The sequence below is a fragment of the Gavia stellata genome, chromosome 24, assembly GCF_030936135.1.
Source record: "Gavia stellata isolate bGavSte3 chromosome 24, bGavSte3.hap2, whole genome shotgun sequence".
Taxonomy (NCBI): Eukaryota; Metazoa; Chordata; class Aves; order Gaviiformes; family Gaviidae; genus Gavia; species Gavia stellata.
Genome location: NC_082617.1, coordinates 7,569,660 through 7,596,069, shown reverse-complemented (window position 1 = coordinate 7,596,069; position 26,410 = coordinate 7,569,660). Strand labels below are relative to the sequence as shown.

The 26,410-nt window shown below is 39.7% G+C and overlaps 1 protein-coding gene across 1 annotated transcript in view; it reads left to right on the top strand.

Annotated features, from left to right (window-relative positions):
- Positions 1-26,410, top strand: part of FNBP1 (formin binding protein 1) — a 96,474-nt gene that overhangs the window by 18,130 nt on the left and 51,934 nt on the right. The window contains exons 2-4 of the mRNA XM_059829002.1: positions 14,542-14,657; positions 19,789-19,845; positions 22,463-22,610. Of these exons, the coding sequence (XP_059684985.1) occupies positions 14,542-14,657; positions 19,789-19,845; positions 22,463-22,610 (321 nt within the window). The remainder of the gene's footprint in view (positions 1-14,541; positions 14,658-19,788; positions 19,846-22,462; positions 22,611-26,410) is intronic.

The following is a 26,410-nucleotide window of genomic DNA, read 5'->3' as shown; positions in this document are numbered from 1 at the left end:
GTGGAAGGAAGTGGTCAGACTGATGTGACATACATGTAGCTTTTAATCTTCGCTCTGATAAGCACTATTTTAAATTGGGTAGTGCTTTTCCTCATGTCTATGTCTAAAAACTAGATTAATAGGAAAAGACTGTTTACTGATGTAATTCCCATTAGTGTTGTGAAGATGCGTGCTTATTCAAGCATTGTGAAGGCTTGAAATCTATATCATGGTACCATTATCACTGTTTCAGCATGTGTTATAAAATACTCAAGGTTTTTTTTGGAACCCAAGGACATGAGATTGTTGTCGCATGAAAACTGAATTACCCCTTTTGCTCAGCTAGACTTGCCTGTTCAGCTTATGAGCAGAATATCCTTGCTGAGGAAAACAGTCCTTATTTAAAGGATCAAAGGATGTTGCTTTTCTTGCTGAGGATGGTGAAACATTATTTATTCCTGCTGCTTTGGTTTCCAAGTCACGTTGATCAAAAGAGAATGTAATTGTTGATTTGTTTCCATAAAATGTTCTGGCTATTTTACTTTTAGAGGCCAGAGGCTTTGGAGGGAGCCAGGCTAGAAGGTTTGTACAGTCAGTAGATGCCCTACTTTCTAGAAACTGTAATTTTAGGTTATCTTGGTTAGCACAGTATGGTTAGCGCACTGAACTTGAGCTTTGTCTGTTGGGGCTCAGAGTGTGGCCTTACAGCATCTTTGTGGGACGGTCAGCAAACCACTGTGTCATTTGCTGCGTTGTGGTTCCCCCACCTTGTCTCTGATTTCTCTGTGAACTGGTCCCTATTTCAGAGCTGTTAGGCCTATAGGCAGCACTTAGCACAAGGGGGCTGCTGTTACAGCTGGAGGCTCTTTGCTGCTGCTACAGCTTGCTTCAAATGCTCTCTGATCAGGTGGCTGGGCACTTAGAATTTATGGGTGGTAGAGATAATTGTGTTATAAAAGTCTATGTACGTTTCATGAATGTCATGTTTATAGGGTAGGAAACACTGATTTCTTCTTTTTGCAAAGCTCGGTGACACGTGATCTCTCTATTCTTCTTGTATGAGTGTTTGTTTAGTGTGATGGTGTTAAATTTACCTCTTTTTCTTTAGATGCTTATAATTGTCTCATGTCCTGCGAAGAATCTCAAGTATCCTTGAGTGAGTAGCTCGGATGGCTTCACCACAATCCACAGTGTTGTGCTTGGCTGTGTGCGTGCTGCTCTATTGACTCTGCAAACCTGAAATGTGTGTGGGAGAACTTTCTCTTGTATTCTAGCATGTAATTTAATTGATGTTTGTTTGGTAATTTGCCTCAGATTAAATTATTCGTTGTCACTACTGAACAAATGCTTTGTGTGCTTTTGGTGGGTCAGCATTTTGCACAATATTTCCCCTTCTTTATTCCACCTACTTCGATGCATTCATTTATTTTTGCTGCGATCTTGTTACTGAGAACTGAGAGAGGCTTCTGTTGGGAGGAGGGGGGAGACCCAGTGGAGTTTCAGAGAAGCTATGCAGTGATTCTTTGGTTAAGGGAAATGTGATTACTTTTCCTCAGATTTAAGCTTTGATTTAACATGAGTTCACACTATAATTAATGGGAGTTGTTACCTGAGGATAAACTTCATAGAGATGGAATAGAAGTGAGCATGTGAGAATATTACTTACTATATGCTCTCTCCCTCCAAAGGAAAAGAAATTTAAGTTATCAGAGAATCTTTGGTTATTGATAGCAATATATGCTTTGCACAGGTGGATGTTTCTGATCCCTAGCAAGACATGTCAGTGGTACACTTGCCACATTAGTTTTGGTTTGGCCATATTTTAGTTTGCTAATCATAGATTAATACTGTGGCCATAAAGGTGATCTCATCTTTTGCAGAGGAGAAAGAGGCACGGCAAGATTGAGCTTAAAGTTTGAGTATTTTATGCAAGTGGGATCAGTCTGAAACAATGTCGTCAAAATCAAGACAAATGGCCGGACTCTGTACGAAGTACTGCAGAATGTGTGCAAATGCAGCAGGGGTTAGTCCTTTTTTTGAAGTGTTTATCAGCTGAAAAGCTGAGATGAGGAAGGTAATAGGAAAATATTTGACAGGATGTTAGCTGAATGTCTTGGTTGCCATTTTCACAGCTGTAGGAAGAGTTGGGTCTTACTGTAATAAAAAAGCTGTGTGACAAACCCCAATAGATGGATTTAAGGAATAGTGTCTCTTCAGCTTTTCTTCAGCTCTTTGCTTATTTTCTATTTCTCTCCTAGTTCCAGAAATAATCCATTTTTTTGTCAGTGTTGCTTGACTCCACTCCACAGAGTGGGATGTATGAGTGGATAATACTGAATTATGAAATGCACTTTGAACAGAGTTTGTTAACAGATTTTGAAGTGATCAACTTCGTGTTTAAAATTTATGTTGAATTTATGCCTAAGTTTGCAGACGTTTAAAATGCTATGTACTCAGAACAACACTGTCGTTCTATCTATTGCATTAGATTTCCTGAATCGTATATATCTCTCTGCGAAGTCTCCTGTTTTGGAAACGTAACTATTTCTTGAATCAGAGCAGAAGCACCAAATCTAATTTCTGGGTTAACAATGGAATGCAATGGCAGATAGAAATACTTAAGGCATAGCAGTAATCTTATTTGGTCCTGAGCGTGGAGTGGCCCTTGAAAAATCTAGGACTGTATTTGTAATGTCATGGTATTTAAGATACTAAATGCTTTTGAACCCCATCTGCGAAGGAGGACTTCAGTCTTTTTCAGCTGTTAGTTCCATTTAATTTGGAAAAGAGAGGAGGGAACAGTCAGTTTACAGATTTTCACTTTTCATTTGGACTTTAGGGAAGGGCTTTGGACACGCTTTGGGGGGAGGGCTTATTTTTTTGACCCTAGGTATTGCCATTGCTCCAGTGATTCTAGGAGGCAGCCTCCAGCTAAGCAGAATTACAGTGACTTTTACAACATTTTTCTTTTCCAAGCGTCTGCTTAAACGTCCCATAAGGACGCCATGCCTGCAGTGGAGTTTGGTAGTCAACCCTCAAGAGTGCTTTGCAGCCAAAGGAGGAGGCCTAAATGAGTCAGAGGAGTAAAGGCTGTTCTCTTCTGTTTCATAAATAAATACATCTTTGCATTAGCATATGTGTAGAAAAGAGATTCGCACACATGCTCAATTTTACACCTGACAGGTGATTTATTTAATGGAGATTAGAAGATCAGAAGTTCTGCCATTGAGAATACCAGGCATACCTAGCGAGGCCTTTATGGTTTTTTTAAATGTAGTCCATATGGGCTACGTTTAGATAGAGGGAAATCATGGACTCTTATTTTGCAAAGTTTAACGATGTCACTTTTTTTTTAAAGTGGGTATATAAAAATAATAAAATTAACACCACCCCCCACCCCCCCACCCCCCCAACTAAACAAAAACCCCTCCCCCAGATATTACTCCTCCAAAGAATTCAACAGAATGGGATTGAAATTCAGGAGTTCCTAAACTCCAGCTGCATGCTTACAGTGGTTATCATATTTGAAAAGGTTTGGTATTAAGGACAAAATTGTGCACTTTGAGGATGCATAGTATAGCTTGGATATTCTACATGATGAATCCAGTACGGCATTAGTTTATGAAGAAGTTAGGCAAAAAGCTAGTTTCCCCAAAATACATTCCCTCAGACTACTACAGTTTTGAAGTATTGTTCTTGTGGATAAGATTCTACTATTGTGATTCAGCATGGTTTTGGATAAGAGGGCAGAATTGCCTTTTTTGTGTGTGTGTGTCGTCTTTTACATGGATCAGCAGGCTTGTTTGTTTTTCTATTGTAGTTATCCATGCAATAAGCAGGAACACTGTATGGTTCATTTTTAATAATTAGTACACAGCTGCCCAAAGGGGAAACTGTGTGGGCAAGAGATCTTGTTGATCTTTGTTTTAACAGCTGCTATTATTAAGGGAGAGCTTCGCAGAATGGAAAAAAATAGGATGAAAATCAGTCGACAGTTAATCCAAATATGTAGCCAGGCACCAAAAGATTTACTGGGAATTAGTTCTAAAATTGCATTTGTTCAAATTTATTTCAGAATAAAAGAATGGGTGTGTATTAAATCAGGGAAGTGGGATGGTGCTGGGGAACAGTGAAAAGTTGCAACATTGTCGACTGAAGAACCTTACTGGAACAACAACAACATATATTTAGCATTGTTACCATACTGCAGCTCCTGAGGGAGGCAGCTCAGATCTGGAGCTCTGCTGCGGCTCATGATTTATACCATCCCAGCAGCAGAGCCATACATACCAGAATCTGCTCATTTTCAAAGTTCTTGTTTATAACACACAGAACAGAACAGTGAATCCCTGTGGGTCCTTGCAGCTTTCAGTCTGCAGCTCTGGATACTGTCAGCAAAAACTAAATCCTTGTCCCATTCCTGTTCCCCCAGGATGAGCAGAAGGAGGAAGAGGTTAGCATCGCTTTGTTTTGTTTCTTTGTTTTTTAAATGAGTTTTGTGGGTATCATTAATGCTAATGGTAGAGACGCATCATCTCTCTGGGCCCCAGTAGATTTTAGTGGTTATGAGCCTTTGCTTAGCTTTTGCTTAGCTAATGAATCAGGATTTTAAGGTCTAGATTCTGCTGCTTATCTCCGTACCTAGTAGGAATAAGTCCGCTGAAGTTGGTTGAATTGCACTAGTATCGCCAAAAGGAGAAGCAGCATGTGCATGTTTGTCTTCAGTTTAAATAACTGAACACGTACAGAAAAAGGTTGAAATGCATTCAGTTCTCCAAAAAAAATAGTTGGTATTTCTGACCTTAGTTCTGGCATTAGTTGAGGTTTCTCTCTTATTATCTTGCTCTTTAAGAGCTTTCTTATGTCCTGGGTTATAATTTGCACATTATAATGTATTTTGAAACAAAACTCTGTCCCATTCTGGGGTTTCTTGTGTGTATTTTATAAGCAGAATTGTATGCTTGAAAAGAAGTGTTCATTTCTGAATGGTCGGCTTATGACAGATGGTTCTCATTGTGGCGAAGTCATGCAGTGCCTCAAACCTCAAAATGTATAAACTTATTTGAAGGAAATTAATTGCTGCTGCAGCATGGCCATCTACGAAAAGTATCCTTGGACATTGCAAACAATGTTTTTTGATCCTTACCTTTTCCTTATTTGAAGAAAACTGTAATATTTAAATTTTGAAGAGCATGAAGTTTTGACACCTCTAGGATGCATGTTTACTCTTTCAAGAGATGTAATACAACTTGTTTGGAAGCGTCTCCCACGGGTAACAGCAGATGACCTGTGTCAAGTCTCTAACGCCTCTGTATGGCCTTTTCAGGTAATTGCTTGAATAAAAATGAAACAGCACCTATATAATGCTCTATACTAGATGGACTTATGTTCTTCCACATGTGCCATCCAGGGCATGTAACCTACATCATTTCACATCAAAATCTCCCCTGTTCCAAGAAAGCCAGGCTTCCCGTTAGCCTTTTGCATGTAAAAGGACTGTCTTACTGTCCCTGACTATCCAGTATCCTTTGATTTAGTTGCTGTTTCTTTTAATCGCCTATTGCTCATCAGCTCTGTCCTGCTCCCGTTGAGCTGTTCACATCCTCTTGCCTTCCCACTCCCCAGAATTAATCATTCCTCTCTGTTGTCTTACCTCTCGCAGCATCTTTTTAAAGCTGCTGCAGTAGCAGCAACCACATCCTCTCTCGTATGGCACATCGTCTCTCACACCTTCCTTCCTGGCTGCTGTGTTAGCACTGTTACTTGCCCTGTTGCTGTAGAGGGACCACAAGTTCTGCTTTACCACATCCTTTGTAGGATACAGCAGGCTAAGGGGGAGGAGAAGGCTTGGTTTGACACCAGGATGGCAGAGGTGGAAGGTTTGAGCATTTAATAGGTTTGAGCTTTGGTGAGGAAGGCTGTTTGCTGTTGTCCCAAGAGCAGCCCCTGGAGCCAAGACCAGGAGGTCTCTTGCAGGAGCACCTGCTCCTCCTGGAGCTCCACAACTCCTGCACCCGCGGCCGGGCGGCAGCAGTGACTCAGAGGCTTCTGGCTGCTGCAGGAAGGAGTAGTTTCAATTCACGGTTTAAGCTGTCAGCAGAGAGAACTAGACATTGAGAGTGTGTGTGTGAGAATGTCTTGGCAGTTGATGACGCTGGTTGTACTCACACAGGGAAGCGTCCTCCCGTGAACCACGTGGCAGGTTTTGTAAGGCTTCCATGATAGGTGTTAAAGTGGGTCACCAACACCAGCGCTCGGGCTGTGCTCCTGGTGACCGACCTGTCAGGCAGGCGGAGGTGTCTTGCTGCCGACCTGATGCTCTGTGCTGCTGCTGAGGGAGTCGCTCTCCCTCCCTTCCCCACTTTCAAAGCTTGCTAGTTGGCTTTGCACTGCTATTTCTTGTCCTGCTCTTTGTAACCTACTGCTGTGTTTTAGGGTCTGGTGTTGTGCATCATCTTCTCTACAATGAGGTTGTAAGCTACACTAGTATGAAGACAAGCTCAGCATTTTCTTTAGTGGGGGATGTACTTACGCAGCTTTACTGTAGGTGGGTCTTTGTGTTAGATGTTGTAATTTAATGTCTTCCCTGTCAACCCTGACGATCTGGTTGTACTCCCAGAACTGGCCTTGCCTCAGCGTGGCTGTAATATTCATTTTGCTCTCCAGGTGCTGGCCTCTGCGCCATATGCTCAGGGGGCTTTTTTCAGAAGCACTTCTTGTTTTACTTCAGTCAAGTTTCCATCAAGGTAGGGTTAGGGTATGGCCAAAACCTGCCTGTGAGACAGCACTTCTGCTTAATTAGCAGGAGGGGTCACTCTTGAGTTTGTGGAAGGTGGTTTTCTGGGTGGGGATGAGCGTGGTTGGTCTCAGGAGCAATTAAGAGGGTTACTCCCTGTTGCTATCCTTTGCTGTGCAGAGGGCCTTGCTATTATACTGGTGCAACCTTATTTTAAATCCAAATTAAAATTGGCATAAATACTATAACTTATTTTGCTTTACAGCTTCAGCAAAATGCTGAAGAGAGTAAGCATTTCAAGGCTGAAATATAGACCAGAAACTGCTTAATTCATAATGTTTACTGGAACAAGTAGGACAATTAGAGGTGAGTTTATCTAGCAACATAAAAGATATTTCAACATAAAACATAGTCTGTTTCCACTCTTGATTTCTGGGATTTCCCCTAAGCCTAAGTTTGAAATGCACTCAGTTGCCTAATGATACAGCAAAGAATCTTAATTTTTGTTTCTATTTTCTCCTAACTAGCTGAAGTTCTGAGGTGAATCAGAAGAGATAAAAGAATAGTTAAAAAACTTTTGGGCTTTATGTAAAAATGGGTTTAAGGGATGGCAATGAAGGGAGAATGAAGTGGGAAAGTAAGATGGATTTTTTTTTTCTGGGGTATTTATTATTCAGCTTGAGCGGAAATACGCCTGTTTAAGGTGAAAGGTCAGGAAGAAATTATTTAATACTTAAAGAGTAAAATGGAATTAAACATGTGGATGAATAGGAGATCCACATGAAAAATGCATGTGATCATGAATAGTTTTGTGAACAAGAACCGGATATACAGGGGTGATGGAAGGGTAGAATAATAAAACAACCGGTAAAGCCACAGCATCATTTGAATGTAAACCAAAAAGAGATGGTCTCCCTGTCCCATCGGTATGCCTTCCATGGTGCTATTAGTCCTTGTCTGTGCTGTGTGAAGCAGTGCTAGTGTCCTGTACTCCATTTCATACTTAACATACTTAACATGTATAAACACGGATGTTTGTTTAGTTGTCATTAACAGAGGATTTCACTGACTGTAGCTGACAAGTTTTGTGTGGGAAGTTTTCTCTCATCAGTAGCGGCTGAATCAACAGATGCTGAAGTGCCCTCGTATTTTCTGTTCATCTCTGTTTTCTGGAAGGCTCTTGCAGTGGTAGCCTGTACTTTATGCGTTTTCTTTCATTATTAATTTGCCTGAAGACTGTTAACATTTGCATATAGCTTTATTGTAGGTCTCCGAGGAACTGTGATCTGAATTCTGTTGTATTCTGCTAGCACTATAGCGCCATATGGGACTTAACTGAGCCTATGAAGGACTCATCATCTTGTTAATTATTTCTATAATTTGAAGTTGTTAAACCAAGGAATCTAAAAAAGTAATTTAGAATTTGAACACTGTAGTGTATTCTCTTGATCTTCATTCTCACCCATTTCCACAGGCAAAAAGGAATTAGAGTGTTTAAAAAAAAAAGGGATGTGAGAGGAGAAGGTATCAACCAGAGGTGAAAATTAGCATTTAATTCCCCTATTCCTACTTATGTTTTTAGGATAGTAGATAAACAAGTAATTTTGGGAGGAAATGGAATTGAACTCCCTGGAGAATGAGGCAGTAGAAAGTCTTCAAATATTCTTAATGTTTAAGAATCATGGGTCTTTTATTATGTTGCTAGATTAGAATTATAGGAGGAATAAGCTAAATATAAAGTCTTTGTTTTTCTGTTATTAGCACCTGAATTTTCAGCATACTATTTCTTCACTAGTTGTCTCTGTCTTAGCATTCTTAATGTCATGCTCCTGCACCACTACCTATGAAAATAGCAGGCAGAGTGACAGTTCAGCCTGGTTACTGGTATGGTAAACACTGCCACCAAAGTCTAATCTGAGCAGGTTTGACATGATAATTAAAGTTGTAGAATTAATTGGTGAAGTCTCCCAGAATCTAATGTTTTGTTCACACTTGAAACCAAATAGAAATCCTTGGACTTCTGGCCTAGCTGTATGGTGGAGTTGGACTCCACATCATCAGCCTTTCTGTTTGTGAAAAGCGCTTACCAGAGACAGGGAGTACGGCGACCTGAGTGAGTGTTGTCTGGCTGCAGACGGTCTGAGACTGCAACTCAAGAGAAGAGTGAGGACACTCCCTTTGTTTCAGTAGATGTTAATGCTGAAGCCCCTCGGTGGCAAATTAAGGTCCCATCCATCATGGGATTTGAACAAGCCTTGTGTTGAACTATTTCACAATAGATGGAAGCACTCTTGAAAGAGGAAGAAATATCTTACTGAGCTGATCTTCAAAGACCACATGAATAACACTTCTTTATTGCTCAATAATTGGTTGTACTCCATGTTATGTGGCTTAGAAATGGGAAGAAAGCATTTCTTTCTTCTGTTTTTTTTAATGGCTAACTTTCTTATTCCCAAAATACCTTGCATAGCTGGGGAATGTGACTTCAGGAGAACAGTTGAGAAGTGAGGGGATTTGACAGCTTAAAGTAGCCGTTAAAATGAAGAAAAGCAAATAGGCAGCACTATTTCCATTTTAAGCATTGTCAGTGTAACAAGCATGCAGCTGAGTTTCAGAAAGAATGCATGAATGTGAGGTTATTTGGGCAGCGGTAAAAATACCAGGAGAATTAATGGAAACAGAAATGAAGTTAGAAACACACTTTGCCTTAGGGATAAAATTTTCAAAGCACTCTGGGTACTCAGATGTCCAATTCCCATTCAAGTTAATGACTAAAGTTCTTCTTTCCTCTTTTGAGCTCTAATTTTTGTGTGCATGCTCAAGAATGTGTTAAGCTCCGAACAAATATGAAGACGCTGTTTGTTTCAAGCAGCTTGCAGCAGAGGCTCTGCTTTCCCACCCACGTGAAGTCAGGTGGGTCAGCTCGTATGTTCAAACTCCTCCATTGCTTGGGGAGGGCGTGAAGTGTTTGTACTGGCACGTGTTGCTGTCACTGGGAAGCCAGTGGAATCTGATGAAGAGCAATAAGTTACAGCTGTATGAGTAGTTTAACTACGTGCACATCTTGATTGTCAATCAAAAGTCTATTCTTTTTAATAAGCTGTTGATAATCACAATAAGTATAGGGACTTGAAAATGGGAGAATATGAGGTTTGGCAGGTTGGAAGGCCAAAGGACATAGACAATAATGTGAAGGCTGTGGTGGGAGCCTGCTGTGATACATGACTCATTGCCAGTGCGGTATTTTGCTCAAGAGTGTTATTAGATGTAAACCAGTCTCTGAGTCAGAGGAAAGTAGTGAATGCTTCTAAAAAATGCTTTGGGCTTTCTTTTTCAGAGAAAACAGGTGCAAAGTGACCTTTTGTTTCCCCCCTCACTGTGGTCTGGTGGGAGCATTCTCGCTGAACACTGCATCATGTTCCTTGTCTTGTTTTCTTGCTTTTCTTGAAGAATGTTAAAGCCTTGTGGAATTTATTGTTTTCTAATGTTATCCCTAACTGGAAAGGTGAGGAGGCTGCAAAAATGAACAGAGGGGAATATGTATATTGAAATTGAAAGCTGAAACAGCAGCTCATGGAGGTAACTGAGCCATCTTCCAGCTGATGAGTGAACCTGCACAGCTGTAATGGCACACTTTACCTGCTGAACCTGTATCCACCACTGGCAGGGACAGTGCACTTTGTGCTGAAACCATGTGCTGCTCTCATTAGACTGCTCCTGGTTGTAGAGCCAAGTTCCTCAGAGCCAAGACAGATAAATCCTCACAAGCTGCACTCTTGCTTCTTTTTGTAAGGTAGATGCTTCCCCAGCCACTAGCTTCTTCCTGGCTTCAGTGGGACACTGATACCTTTATTGATCTGTGTTTGAAAATCCTCGTTGAGTTTTACTGTTTGAGTATGAGAAGCTTCTTACGCCCGGTGCTAAAAGTGCTTAAGTTAACCAAAGTACTAGGTAATTTACTGATGACATTGCCCCCTTCATGAGATTTTTTATTTATTTATTTATTTATTTATTGCTGGGATTAATTACTATGAAGAGCTTTTTTTAAGCTATAAAATGATTCTGGAGTTATTGAAAACTGAAATGAAACATAGTACTGGAATTTGGAAATCTTCTGAAGAACTTACTTTCCTAGCAGTTTGCTTCTGGGAAATCTTTTGTGGGAGGCAGTCTGTTATGGAGAAGGGTGAAAATCTCATTGTTAAGGATATTAAAACTAGACCAAATTTGCTACAGAACATTGAGATTTTTTTAGCTCTTCAGATTCCATGTGGTAATGCACTTTTATAATGAACTTTGGAAATACTAAATCAATTAAAAAAAATCCTTTCAATATTGATTGTCTGAAGGCATGATATTGTTGTTGTTAACTGCTCTCAAAAATCTCCTTTTTAGAAGTTCTGTTTTTGCATTGATTCCATGTGTCCCTGGACTTTGGGATTCCATTAATTAAAGGTTATGCTTTACGACCAAAGCATTCTGTGTCCTCTGTCATCCCTACGATTCATTTGCTTTAACACAGAGCCTTTGCCTACCTTCAGCTTGCTGAGCAGATCCATGAAACAAGGAGGACTATCTGTGTTGGGGTCCCTCTGGCTGCACTGCCTTTCCTTTGGAATCTTATGCTCAGCAAGTGATGGTGTTGCCAATTTTACTGGCTTTTTTTCATCCTTAAGGAACACAGAAAAGAGAACAGATAATGGAATACATGACCCCAGAGTAACACACTGTTGTGGGGCGTTGGCTGCTTAGTGAAAATGGCACTTGGGCCAAAACTGTTCCATGCCTGGAAAAGGACAGAAACTCTTCTCTTCAGTGAAGTCTGCAGAAAGCTAAATTTTACCTTGCCTAGCTTCTTTATAGCAGTGGTCAGTGCTTGTAGTTTACCTGGTTGAGGTTCTTCTGAACAGCTCGGTGCAGGACGAGTGTCGCTGCTCACTTTATAAATAGAAATTTAGCATCTTCATATAGTTGGTCTGCCTGACAGCTGCGCCGAAATAGGAAGTTAGCATCTTCACATAGCTGGTCTGCCTGACAGCTGCGCCACGGTGTATTCGCCTTTGCACTGCACATCATGGAGTTTTCTTTCGCCAAACGTGACATAGTGAGGCCGCTGAAACAGTCCAGCAGATTCATCTATGGGATAACAGGCCAAACGGAGGCAGCTACCTGGAGCCATTTTCAGGTTTTTATTCATACTCTGATCAAAACGATGCTCTGAGAATTGAGCCAGGATGATGGTGGTGGAAGAGGTTTGGACAAGCCACCACCAAGATTGCCTTTCCAGGGTGAACCTGCTCTATCTTTCCATGCAGACAGCAGTCTGAATTATCTTGAAGGGCAGGATGTCCTTGAAAGGCATTCTTTCCTATGGGCAACCATGACCTTTCCTTTTTGGATGGGGTTACAGTAGGATGCCAAGTTAGTTTCTTGCTACTAGTATGGTGTATCTGATAAAGGTGGTGTAATTTGCTTACAGGGATTAGGGAGTTGATTTTCCTGAGATTTCCCTTCTCAAAGCTGGGAGTGCGTGTGAATGCATGTGAATTTGTGAGTAATGGACTGCCTCGGGAGGTATTTATTTTTTTATGCATGTGTTTATGTTAAATAATGTAAATTGTGGAAGAGTAGGGTGTGGGATAGCTATCAAGACATCTTTATCAGAAACCTTAAAAAGGCCGTGTTTGCACTACTTTCTTGATGCCAGCATAATCTGAGAGATTCAGAGGTTGTATATTTGAAGCAGAGCAGAAGGTGCCTCATTGTGCTGGCATCGTACTCCAGACAGCACACCGTGTTCCTTCCCCATCTGAGCCCTCTGGGAGGAGGAGAGCTCCGTGATGTTACCCATGTCGTCTTTGTCTTCTCCCCAGCTGTGAAGTTGTCTGAAATAAGGATTTGTCTACATGCAAATACGTACTGGCTTAGACCACATCTTCTCTTTCTGCAGAATACATACATCTTCTTTTTGCATGAATGATGTTACATTGATTTAAGGGTGATTTGTATTGCTGGAAGTCAGGCTTTTTTATTCTGTGTAGTTTGAATTTTTTTTTTTTTTCAGTTGCCCTTAACCACTTTTTCTTAGTTCCTGGAGGACGGGGCTTGGAAGTTCTTTACTATTTTTGTAACTTTATACTATTGCCCTTTTGCTGTTCTGCCCCCAGTGCCTCTTTAATTGACTCAAACTGACATATTTTAAATTGAAGCATAGTCTGGTTTGGCTGAATTGTTTTAAAATAGTACCTTATGCTATACCAGAGGAAATACGCAGATACACAAACACTGTGTGTCCTATTCCATGCATATTACCTGCTGTTTTAACTTTGTTTCTTGCTGAGGTTTTGCAAATTTCTTCCTCTAACGTGGTTTCTATTTCTCCCCTTCAAAATACAGTTAAAGCGGTTTTGTTAGCAAGTAGCACCTTCTGTGTACATGACTGTTTTGTTCAATGCTGGAAGAATCTCTCCTGGTACCACCAATCTAACTTACTGTCAGAGCCAGATATGCTACAAAGCAGAAAGTAGTTATTTGCTTAAAAGCAACACAATCATAAACTAGGCTTTGTAGTAGTCTTCTGTTGTTTTTCTGCTCTGTGCATCTAAGGAAGTGGGCTTGTATTGCTTTGATAACATTTGATGATAGCTCTACAAACGGAAAGTCGTAAGAGCAAATCTTTGGCAGATAGAAAGAAGCATCGCTTCTGTCAGAAGCTTTAATTGTGGCAGCTAAGCATCTGACCCACATCTATTGCTGTGTACAATTTTTTGGAAAATGTTGTAAATCTAACCTTTGTAGTGCAGATGTACAAACTTATTCTCTATATTCCATTTAAACCATAATGCAACCTGATGCCTAATAAGTCAGGCTGTTATTAGAGGCCTTGTTTACACTGTTTCTGTTAGGATCAGTATTCAGTGTATGACAGTTTAAAAAATATTTTTCAAGTCTTGTAGAAACATTAACTTCTGAAATGCTGTGTGGAATGGACGATTGTGGAATTTGAGTGTTGTTGAAGTAACCAAATTTTTAAAAATAAGGTAATTTTAGGTTAAATCTGCAGACAGTAATAAGTTGGCTTGGATAATTAATTTGGATTTAGAGTTGCTTAATTTCTCTTGGCATTTGCAAATCCCAAACTGACTTGTGGAATGTTCTTGATTGAAAAAGATTTTATTGAAAACATGTGTGACTGGTTTTTTGGGCAACTATATTTGAAGAATGAAGTAGCATCTGTATATAAATGGAGGTATATGAGAAAACTTACTGTAAACATAGCTAATGCCATTTTTTGTGGCATAATTTGTTAGCATGTCTTCTGTTTTGGAACAAAATAGGGGAAATAAATTCTGTTCTGTAAAAAGACTGTTAGCTGTTCTAAATAGTATATTAAATTCATAACACTGTCAAAGCTGGAGTCTAAATCTCTATTTTTCAGACAAAATCAGAATTATTAATTAGGAGTAGACCCCAAATTCATGGAACTTCTATTAACTCTTCAGAGTAAAATAAAATACTGGCAAGAGTATCTATTTCTTATCCTTTGTCTAAGTATGTCTTAATATTAGAAGATTGTATTCAGTAGAATTGCCAGGGTTTCTGACATGAAACTGATTCAGAAATGAGGAATGAAGAATGTTACTGAATTGGTCTCATGTTAAAAGACAGATTTCCGTCGATTAAAAACCTGTGTCGCTACAAAAATGTCTAACTGTGGTAATGGAAAATATTAATAACACTTTCTTTATGGTGATATGCACTTTGGAAATTATTTTTAGTTATCTCTATGTTCAACGAGACTAAACTATTTTTTTGATTCATTGCAGGACCAGTTTGACAACTTAGAAAAACACACGCAATGGGGTATTGATGTTCTGGAAAAGTACATCAAGTTTGTAAAAGAAAGAACAGAGATTGAACTCAGCTATGCAAAGCAGCTTAGGTAAGTTGATATGTAAAGTTCTGGACTTTGAGTGGCATCTGTTCAGAGCCTGTAATCATCTATAAGTTTACTGTTTCAATGAGGGTAATTGGCTTATAATAATGGCTTTTAGAGAATAGCTTTAATTGAGGGAAGGGAAAGCTAAAGTTAACTTAAGATACTGTTTTATTATCTATGCTAAAAATCATATGCTTTGCAAAAAGAAAGGTTATTTGGGTGACTGAGTAGCATACTAGGGCTTGCTCACGATTTATGCATGATTAATGGCTCAGACTTTGAGGATAGCATTGTAATGTTTTCCATGAAGTTAGGAGTGCTGCGTGTAAATGCTGAAGAAGGGTTTAAGAATTCAGGAGAATAATGATCATTTGTTGTGAGGCAAAGTTTAGGGTTTCTTTTCATAAGACAGGCTCTTTATGAACGCGTGTTGGAGAAACTGCAGGTCAGAAAGTCAGTCTCGGCCTATGGAAGTTTCATCTGTGTAGTTAGCCAGGTTGCAGCCTGAGATTTGAATTTTGACAGTTTTATAATCTTGCCACTGTTCTTGTGATGTGTCTCCTGAAGAGAGCAGAGATCCTGTGAATTTATCTCAAGTAGCTAAATTACTGGAAATTCCTGCTGTGTATGTTCTACGTGTCTGGTTCGACCATCAGGTTGTAGGTAAAGAGATGAGGGTATGTGAACCGGACCCAGAAAACATATTCCTTGAGGTCAGATCCAGTGTAAAAAGGGGAAAGGGGAAGGGGTGCTAAGAACCGTACCCTGCTTTTCCCAGTAGGGTAGAAGAAAAGAGAGGTGAACAGGGGTTAGAAGGGAGTACAGCACACAGGCAGTCCTGCTGCTGCCGAGAGGCTGTGGTGCCATATTGTTGGCAGGCGCTAGTGTCCAGGGTGATAAACTGGAGGTGGTGGGGCTAACTGGGGAGGGGAGTGCAGGACTAATCCTTCCTAACCCTGCCAGTATATCCATACCTTTTTTTTTTGCATGACTATAATACATATTAGAACTTCTACCATCTTCTCAGTATTTATAGAGCTTGAGATCTGAGGTTCTAGTTGATCTGTATCAAATGTAAAGCACAATGTCTATTTAAAAAAAAAAAAACAACTGGAATTTTTGATGCTTGTGTTAGCATGGATTTGAGATGCACAATGGCTTGTTATTTACAAGGAGCTGGTAGTTGATAAAACCCTGCCTTTATGGTTATGTGCTTTCTCAGGGGAATGCCACAAGGATTCCCCAGGGTTTCTGCTATAGACAAGCAGGAAATAGAAAATGACTTGTGCAGGAACAAATTGCTCACATCCTATGGAGATGAGAAGAGATTGAATTACAGAGGCAAAATGAGCTGGAAGAAAGAGAGTATGACTGGACTGGGAAACCCCAGCAGAGTATCTGTGTGAGAAGGCCTGTCTTATGAAGACTCACACACTAGACTCAGTGAATTTCTTAGGATGACAAATTTCAGGTATAAAGAGCATAATTATGAAAATAAACACAAAAATATTTAAGGAAAGTGGGAGACAGTTTTACCTGTGACTGTAGAAACTCTGAACTCACGAGTTTTATTTCTTATTCTGTCCTAGACTTCCAAAACAAACTTGGTCAATTTGTTTCTTCTCTCTGTATTTTAATTCCCCATGCATAGCTGCATTTGTCTCCCCCACCCACGGGTATGATTTGAGGACAAATACATTCATCTCTGAGGAGCTCTTATACACAATGCTGTTTGGCGTCATCTAAGAAGATAGAGGTATAAAAGAAAAACCAAAAATGTAGACTTGTCAAATGTTGAGGTAAAACAGTGCTGGACATAAAAAAAAAAAAAAAAAAAAAATATCATGCATCTGCTTTTAATAGGTCTCTTCAAGCCCGGTGCAAACCTTACTTGTATCACATCCATTTGGTGTGAAAGGGCTGCAGCATATCACTGCATGTCATAACATGCAGACATACTGTTAAAAAGGGACAAGTTAACACAAGATGCTCCTGGGGATTTAACTCAAAGTTTTATGATTTAACTCAAAGTTTTATTTATAGTGTAAGTAAAGCTGCTGAGCTTTATTTTCTTTTGGGAAACTTGTGTTTTCTGCTTGGTCTCTGGCTCCCTAGCTAGCTATTCTTCCTGTCTGACTATCTACGTCTCAGCCTGGTCAGCTGTTGAAGTTTAGTTGTCTTCTATTTAGAAATGTTTCTTTCCTCTTTATAATTCTGCAGATAAATATGCAATATTTTATTTTAGAAGTGTTAAGTTAGATCTACGTACTTCCAGGATGCATGAAATTTATCTGGTAACACCAGTGGAAGAAACTCCCTAATGTCACATACCTTCTTCATTGTGCCTGTACTATTCAAGTCCTGCCTGTACCATTTACAATCAGTCCTGGTTTGAGAGTCCAGTTCAGATTTGACATGATTATTCTCTTTATAATTGTTGAGTCATTAAACTAGGCTGGGAAGGAAGGGATGCAGAAACTACGGTAGCGTGTTCATTTGTTCCTGTGTTTTGTTTTGAACTTCCATTGGATGTGACATGCTGGGCGCTGTGCTCTGAGTGCTGAAAAGGTGTTTGTTGTCCTCCTTCCCTAGTCACTACTTACCTTAGAGCACACAGACTTTGAGCATCAGAAAGTGTGTCAAAAGCCTTGCCTGATGTGATGATGGATAGATAGCCTTGAGGAAAGATGTATTGGAAAAAAAATTCTTAAGATATCAGGATAATCTGAGAATCAGGAACCTCTGATGGGTGATAAATGTGAGAGAGAGAGCAAGATGTGAAAGAAGGGGGAAATAAGGGAGCAGAGAAACAAGCTGGAAAGGCAGGAAAAAATGATGCAGGGTGAAAGGCAAATAGAAATGTGAATTGGAGACAGGTGCGCAGGCTAGCACAGAATCTTTCCAGAGTTGCTATTTTACTGCTGGTCTTTGTTCTTACTTGTTAGTTCCCTCTTTAATCACTGTTAGCTCTGAAGGTGTCATTGCTTCATGAGCTTGAACCTGGGAAGCACCTGGTTATGAGACTGCATGATTGCATGCTGAACCGCAATGTGAGAGAGTCATATTGACTCTTACTGGATGCAGTATCACTTCAGGATTCTGTATCACTTCTGTTTTTTTGTGTGTATCCTGGTTTAAAACCCTATGTATATTTTTGATTAAAAAAAGAGGGGGAAAAAATTCAAAAACTCAAATGTATAGACTCTATGTGTTTTATAAAGTACATAGAAAATAATAAAATGTTTAAGCCAGATGCTAATCATTGTTACATGCTTTCAGAATCTTTTTTTCTGTGAAAGCACACTGTCTGGATTTTTTTGCCCTAGCTCTGTAGCATTTCAACGCCTTTAAAGGTTCACAAGAATACAGTAGCTCTGTATGTCAGAATTAATTGGGCAGCATGACAGTGCAGGGACACGTGTGTTTTGAGTGTGTGTGAAAATGCCTTATTAGTGTAGTCTTCTGTGCATGTTTTGTTGTGGTTTTTCCTTTCCTCTTTAAGCAGGTGTGTGGAGGGAGGCATTCCCATGGCATACGAAAAGTACTATAAGACTTACTGTAATCATGCAGAACAGTTTGCAGAATTCTTGCCATGCTGGTATTCTTTGGTTGAAGCTGCTGCATGCAGAGCTGGAGAAAAGTTCATTGTTTCAGAGCATGATCTTTTCAGAGAAGGCAGAGACTGGAAAGGAGATGCTCATTTGGATCCCTTCCAGTAGGGATACTTAGATTTTGAGAAACGTGTTTGTCTGGGCAAATCTGCCAGGGTTCTGGCTACTACTCTGTTTGGGCAGATGCTCCTTAATTCCTTAAGGAGAACAGAAGGAATAAGAAATGTGAGACAAGAGGCCCTGCTGTCTCCCAGTTAGCAGTAAAACCAGCATGCAACAGGGAGTGGGTTACACCTCTGAAAAAGCGGTTTCTTTTCAACTGGATGCGTTCTGGGAGTCCTCCAAAGAGTTTAGCACCGATAGGCCAATGAAATTTGGTAGCCCTTCAGACAACGATTCCATCAATATAACTTGTATATTATTCTTAATCGCTGAAACAACCTGTAAAGCTAAAACAAATGGCTTCCATTTTATAATAGGGTAACGGAGGCTGCATGAAGGCCTATAGCAATAGGGCTGAATTTAGAATAGAGGAGTTCCCAGTGCTGCAGCGCTGAAAAGGTCTTAAAATTGCTAAGTAAATTTTGTCAGCTCTCTGGTTTGCATAGTTTAAAAGATGCCTGATGTTGTATTGTGCTACAGTGCAATATGCATTGTAATGTTGAGCTTTAAGTATCAGCAGGGTGTGTTCAGTGGAACAGCATACATTCAATAAACCCTTGATGTGCTGCTGGCTAGGGGGTCGTAGTCAGTGCTTTCAGGACAATGAAAGCTATATACTGTCTAATGTGCTAACAGTTATGTTCAAATTTCTTACTCAAGATATGATCACTTGAAGAGCGTATCAATATTTTAAAATTAAATCATTAGTTGGATGTGGGGTAATGAGAGGTGCAAGCATCTGTGCTAATTGCGATAATTGAATTTCACAGTTCTCCCAGCATCAGTTGATAATCATAAAATGATCCCCTTGTCATCTCAGTGCAGCTTCCCACAGCTTTATGAAGATTTTTCTCTTCCTTGGAAGCATCCTGCTAAAGGCAGGAAAATTTGCCTGGCCATGAGTGTTATCTGCTGCAGCACATCACACTTTAATGAGCCGGCTGACCTTGGACATGGAATAGCACCTTCTACTGGGTGGAGTTTGTAAAGCATGTCTGTGTGTCTAAGGACCGGTATTTTTACTGTGAAAGGGTCTCTCCTTTAGATCAGGTGAGGGAGACCGGTGCATCAGCAGAACCAGAACTCGAATGTATTGACTTCATGACCTTAATTTATGAACTTCTTGGTTTCAGAATCTGCTACTTTATTGTGGTTATAGAGACTGAAGCACTATGTGGCCCATTCTTTGAGTGCTACTACAATGCAATCAAAGCCTAATTGCAATCATACTTCTGAAGAGGTGTCTAGTCACTGCAAATAAAAACTGAAGCCCCACAGAATGTGTGTGCTTGCAAAGATTATCCAGTTAATTTAAAGGAGATTTAAATTTTAATTTTATATATATGTATTCTTAATTTTAGGAATCTTTCAAAGAAATACCAACCCAAAAAGAACTCCAAAGAGGAGGAAGAATACAGGTATGTTCATGATCCTCTGCTGGGTGAGCATGTTTTGATGGAGGAGGGGGAAAAGGTTGGGTTACCAACTAGGATTTGGCTTGTAAACCAAAGATTTTGAAGTCAAATGAAAGAGTATAGAAATCATACATGCAGAAACAGGCTGATATGGTAGATACTAAGGAGGGGGTTTTCAAAGTTTGGGTTTGATCTGTAACTGCTCAGTTCCCTTTATATATTATGGTTTATGGATTCCTGGTTTGGGGGATTTTTTTATTTTTTTTTCATGTACCTTAAAAACTTTAAGCCAGACTGTATGATCCTGGCTCTTTGAAATGAATGACCAAACTCCTAACTACTTTCAGCAGGAACAGAAACAGTTAATTTTAGCATGGAACTTGAGCAGTCTGCGTAAGTATTAAATTACTCAAATGGACTGACAACACAGATTAGTAACTTACTGAAGGGATAATGTTATAACACCACAGAGAAACCAGTGGTTCTTGAAGAGTAAGGTGAAGGATGCAGCTTGTACTCCCAGTATCCTGGGATGGACTGACGCACATCTTGCTGCTGTGAAGGATGTTGCACAGCCTCAGCTGTCTGCTGTTGATTCATGAATTCAGACTCTATCTCCTTGGTGGCAGGGGACTAATGTAGTGCTTGCAGATAGTGACTGCAGCATCAAAGCACAGCTCCTTTCACTGAGTGACGCTGCAGATGTGGATACAAGTGATGATAGACCATATGTCATTAAGAACATTCCTGCCCTTGATGAGATTGAAGATACTCTTTAAAGATAATTTTCTAGAGGAGGGGTTTTCCAACAGACAGGCTATAAGCCAGAGCGAGAACCTTTTTCCTTAGAGCACTCTGACTGTGAAGTTTCTCAACATCAGTGGTTTGTAATGCATCAGCTTTGAACAAAGGCATCGCAGAGTCTGACCATGCAGCCTTGTATTGCAGGAGGCTGCTGTGCCTCTGGAGAGCCCAGCAGCAGACTCAAACCCTTGACCTTGAAATTTGAAACATTTCAAATGAGTTTGGATACGGGTTCAACTGTATGATTATATTAATTTAGATTTTTGGGTCAGACCCCCAAGCTGCTGTATACAGCTACTCTAGTGGCTTGTATTAACAGAGATAACAGCCTTTTCATTTTCTTTTAAATTTATTTTTAGTAACATTGTTTGGGAATCAGTTATTTATGCCACTGTTTCCTGAGATATTGATATTTACACAAGGAAGCTTATGTTACCAGCACATCAGCTGTTTTGGTCTGTACCCGGGATTAGGAATAAATCTGCTTTTAGGTAGCTATACCATAAATGGGTATTTTGAGTTTACTACAACATTTTTTGACACATCTTTCATTGCTGGAAAAGGATATGGGAGTTAAATGATTCATGTGATGTGGCACAGAAGATCCTGTGTATTCTTTGCCCTTTTAAATATAGTGTTCACCTGAGTATAGTTTCCTCATGTCTCTAAACAATGTCTGGGGATTTGTCATGCGACCTTTGGGTGCCTCGGACACTGCTTTGAGACAACCTGTCTAAAAATCATCTGGTTTCAAGCTCATTGTCAGTCTGTAGTTCTGTGGCTTTGATCCCTTCTCTTTTGCAACTGGGATTTCTCTCAAAGCACCATAGCTTGACTGTGAATGTGGCTGCTTGTACTGGACTGTATTTTCAGTCCCTCTTTTTTTTTTTGTTTCTTATTTCTGTTGTTTTTTTTTTTTTTTTTTCTCTGATGCCTTTTTCATCCTCTTGTACCACTTGTACCACTCTCCTCTATTTCCTCTAAATCTCTCCCTCTTTGCTTTGCTTTTTCACCTTTAGGTGATGTTATCATTGCAGACTGCTACCATTTAATATTAATAGTTTTTGTAGTATGTACAAGTGCAGTTCTTCAAAGCTGCCGTTTTCCAGCTGACCAGCACAGCCAGCTGGGGTATTTAAATGCAGCTCTGTTGGCGCTGTGCTGAATATGCTAGTGACATAATCTGCTGTTTTGAAATTGTGTGCACAGATGTTCGTTTCTTCCTTTTAATAATACGTGGAATGTTGTATGGGAGATTTTTTAACGAAAAATAAACCTTGCAATGGAAGGTACTAAAAAATATGGTCTGACAATGAACACCTGGTTGGTAAACTCACGACCTTTTTGAAAACTTTATAAACTATAGCTGATTTAAATCCAATTTACACTATGAACAGTTTTCTTTTCTGCACTATGCTAGCCAAAAAGTTGGTTGCTTAGACAGGATTTTGCCAGGTAGGGTATACTGATGACTCTGTGCTCTGACTTGTAGGACTTTGAAAGAGTATAACTAGAAATGTTTAGTGAATAGAGATTAGAATAGTGAAGTCCTAGAACTGTGCTGATAAAAAACCCTGGCACTCTCAAACTGTGATATTTTAAGAAAAACTGTCTAAATCAAGATAAATTTATCAAAAAACGGTCAGTGTGTGGGATAGGCTTCCTTTTGAGAAATTCCTTCAAGTGAATTTGTGCTTACCCATATTCAGTCTCACATAGCAATACTAAATGCTTAAGAAGGATAAAACCTCCCTTTGCAGTGTGTCTTTCTGAAAAGAAAGGGACTAAAAGCAAAATGCATTTTTGTCCTCTGCAGGTACACATCAACTAGAGCCTTCCTAGCCACTTTAAATGAAATGAATGACTATGCCGGACAGCATGAGGTCATTTCTGAGAACATGACCTCTCTTATCACTGGAGAGTTAACACGCTATGTGCAGGAGCTGAAACAAGAGAGGAAATCGGTAATTGATCATTTTTTATTATTCACAATTAATTGTTATTTGAGACAGATAATTAGCGGTAGGGGAGTTCAATGTTAAGCAAAATTTATTTGTAGTTAATAAACATGAGCTTTGCTAATGAACCAAGCATTAAAAAAGTGGGTTACGTGCCCTGGCCAAGTCACCGAACCATTTGAATCAAATGTTATAAAACCAGACAGCAGTGCCTTCAGGAGAATCCCTGCTAAATAAGGTCAGAGATCCATCTGTGCTTAAGACTCTGTTAGCCAAAAGCTTGTTTAGGGAAGAGTCCAGCAGCACTGTGTAAAGCCTGAAATAAACAGAGAAACTGTATTACTGAGGCTGATTTGAAAGAATTATTAGGATCTTGGTTCACATTTTCCTGCCTCTCAGCCAGATCTGGCCAACAGAACTTTCTGAAAAATTATTCTGATGAGAAATATGGGGTCTGTCTTTTTTTGTGATGGTGGGAAATCTGGTTTTCAACCTGTTATCCTTCAAGACTGGTAGAATTAGGAGCTTTATGTTAGTACTCTATTTTAGCTAGTAGTTTAGGAACCTATGTGCCTGCTACAGTAAATGTTCAAATCTGATTAATTTGCATGTCACCAGCTCTGAAAGGCATATAGTTGAGATGTGAATTTTTTTTTCTTCCTTGCCTTGAACCCTTTTATCTCTGGGATGAGTGGGCATAAAATAGTGATTCTAAGCATTATTGTTACAAATACTGATAACGCAGGTATAAAATGACTAAGCAAAGTGCAACAAGGCAAGGGAACATCAAGGCACTATATTTGATTTCCAAACTGTTGGTCCATTATGGGAAGTGCAAAAGTACTCTTGCTCAGTCCAGCAAAACTTACACATTTATAAATAGTCCCACTAAATGTTAAGCATGCGTTGAAGTGCTGTGCAGGACCAGAGTTCTGGAAATTACCATCTTTTCCTAAGTATAGTATTAGGATGGTAAGTCTGTCGACAGGCATACATTTAATTTGCAGAATGGTGCGTAATCTTTCATGGACATAATATTTTGGCAGCAACATGGAAGGATATTTTACATATAGCTGTGATGAGAATGTTTTCTCAGCTACTTCTATGACCTTTTATTCAGCATGGACTCTGTACAATAAGCAAAGCAAAAAAAGCATTTTTGTATGGCATTTTTCTGTCACTTTTAATGTTTTAACCTAATTTTTCAATTATGGGCGTACAAGGTGATTGGAGTATCTATTAGACATTTTAAGTATGATGAAAGAGGACTTGCTTACATTCTTTACAAGAAAGTTTTCAGTAACCGTATCGCTTTTGTGTTTTGTTTGTAGAGTTTTGTAGTAAGTATGGCTTATATAAGTAATGGGTGAATGACAGGAAAATTATTTTAATATTGGTCAAGTGCTAACAGCACGGTAACAGCAAAAAAACAACTGACAGTGTGTGTTTAGCTGCTGTTGCTGATAATTCTTAGCCTTTAACAGAAAACATTTGTCAGTCATGGTTGGTTGTGTTGTTCTTGTAACACGAATATAAGCTACGTGAATTATGAATCCTTGTCTGATTCCTGTAGAATTCTCATTTATGAGCAAATGGTGTTGAAGAGGAAACTGCTTCCTCCTTCAGGCATTTTTCATACATAGCTTCTCTCACATCATACTGTAAAACACAAATGCATCAATCATGCTGGGATCTGCAGGAGGGGAAGGTGGTGGTTGTGTAAATATCCCAGAGGGCTGATGCTTTGGCAAAACCTTTTATGATAGTAACTGATGAATGGCCTGGTATTTCCAGAAATTTTGCTGGCAGAGTTCTCATGCTTGCTGCTTGATATGTCATCAACTGTTATGCTACAAATTAATAGAATCACAGAATTGTTTAGGTTGGAAAAGACCCTTAAGATCATAGAGTCCAACTATTAACCTAACACTGCCAAGTCTGCCAAGTTGCTATAAACTGTAAGAAAAGATGATCACTTCTGGGGCTAGGGCCACACGTAGGAATTGGGAGACCCACATTCTTGTCCACAGAGTCTTGTATCATTTGGTCATTCAGGTGTCCAAATACCTGTAAAATGGTATGAATTTCCAGTGATTTCAGTATGACTGAGATAGATAAGCACCCTTTCTCTTTTTGCTGTAATTTCCCACCTGGAAGATGGAAAATGAAGGTGTCATAAGGGTAAATGTGTGAAAGATGAACTCAGGTACAGCAGAAAGTGGTCAGGCAAATATATCAGACAAGAGCTTCTGTTTCTGAAGGAAACCCCTTTGATGTGCAATAGGAATTATGCATTTTATAGAGTCATGGGGGATGAGAGTGGTGATCTTTAAACGTGTAGGGTCTGATGCATGCCTGTTTTCATGCTCATTTAGCTCTATTGATTTTAAAGTGGAATTATACCAGCAGATGATTGGGGTCACACAATAATAAATCACGCTTCTTTATTTTCCCTTGACAAGTACAAGCCCATAGCCTGGAAGCAGTACAGAACCTGATAGTATATAAAGCCTTACATTGGTTTTATGCTGGATAAAATTCATCTGGCATGCAATTTTTACGTATGTTGGATTTGTTTGACTACTGTGAAAGGTGTACTTGATGGCTGCCTAGGTAATGTTTTTCCATGTAAGATAGTTGCTAATGGTGAAAATAAGGGAAGAAGCAGCTAATCAAAGCCAGGCAGGACAGTCTGGAGGTTGGGCAAGTGGGATGATTTGCAAATTCACAGTGGTTTGGTGCAGTTCAAAAGACAGATACCTCCTCTTTCCTCTGGCCTGGTTTGGAGCTCAGGAGAGTTCTGGGTTACCTTTACGTTTTTACAGGTCACGTGCTTTGTTGCATGATGGTTTCTGATCATCAGAAAGTGGTAAGAAAAATCAGGCAAAGACTCTTTTTGTGAAACTTGAATGTCTTTAGCCACAAAGGTCAATCAGTGCGTTTAACTATTCCATAGTTGATGTTATCACTGTACCAGGTGAGTTATTTTGCCCTCACAGTCAAGGAAGTTAGGTGTACACCCTGCCTGCCTTTAACACACTGTGTGTGTGTGTGCGTGCGAGAGGGAGAACTCCTTGCACTGTTTCATTTCTTCCCAGCTATCCAGTGAAGTGAAACTCTTTATAGTACAGTTCCTCACTTCAACATCTTGTATTTTGATCTTAGTGAGTCCATGCTCTCATATGAGTAATTCTCATCTTCAGCCAGAATCTTGCTAGCTGCTTCAAAGCTGAAATTTCAGTTCTATGCTATGTGTGAAGGTCATGTCCCATTCACCTTCCTTTTGAGGTTATTGAGGCCAGATGCATGTGACTGAATTCCCCTTCACTGTACAAAGACCTCCATCACCAAGCCATACAAAAGAGCTGAGGATTGCCTCACAGAGTGGTTCAGGGAAAGAACTTGCTTCTGCAGTCATTCTTTGTACCACCCCAATTTCATCAAAACCTTACTCTGGGGTAGCTGTGGAAGGTGTCAAGTTTGAGCTGGGGTCCCTGCAGTATTACAAAATTGGGTCTTAATCTTGCTTGTCTGTGACAAAAGAAAAGGAGATGATCCCAGTAATGTCAAGAGGGGTATTTAGACTTCACTTTACGAGCATTAACAGGTAATACATTTCCAGGTTGGAGATGTACTCAAGAGTTCTACTCCTGCCCATCACAACTGTTGCTGGTTGTGACAGTAGCTCCTAAGCAGACCAGTTAATCCCCATATGAGAGAAAGATCACTAGCATTTTGATTGCTTAGGTGAGGGAATTGCTGCGCCTGCCAAGTTTTACTCAGCATGCTTTGTTCTATTAAAAAAA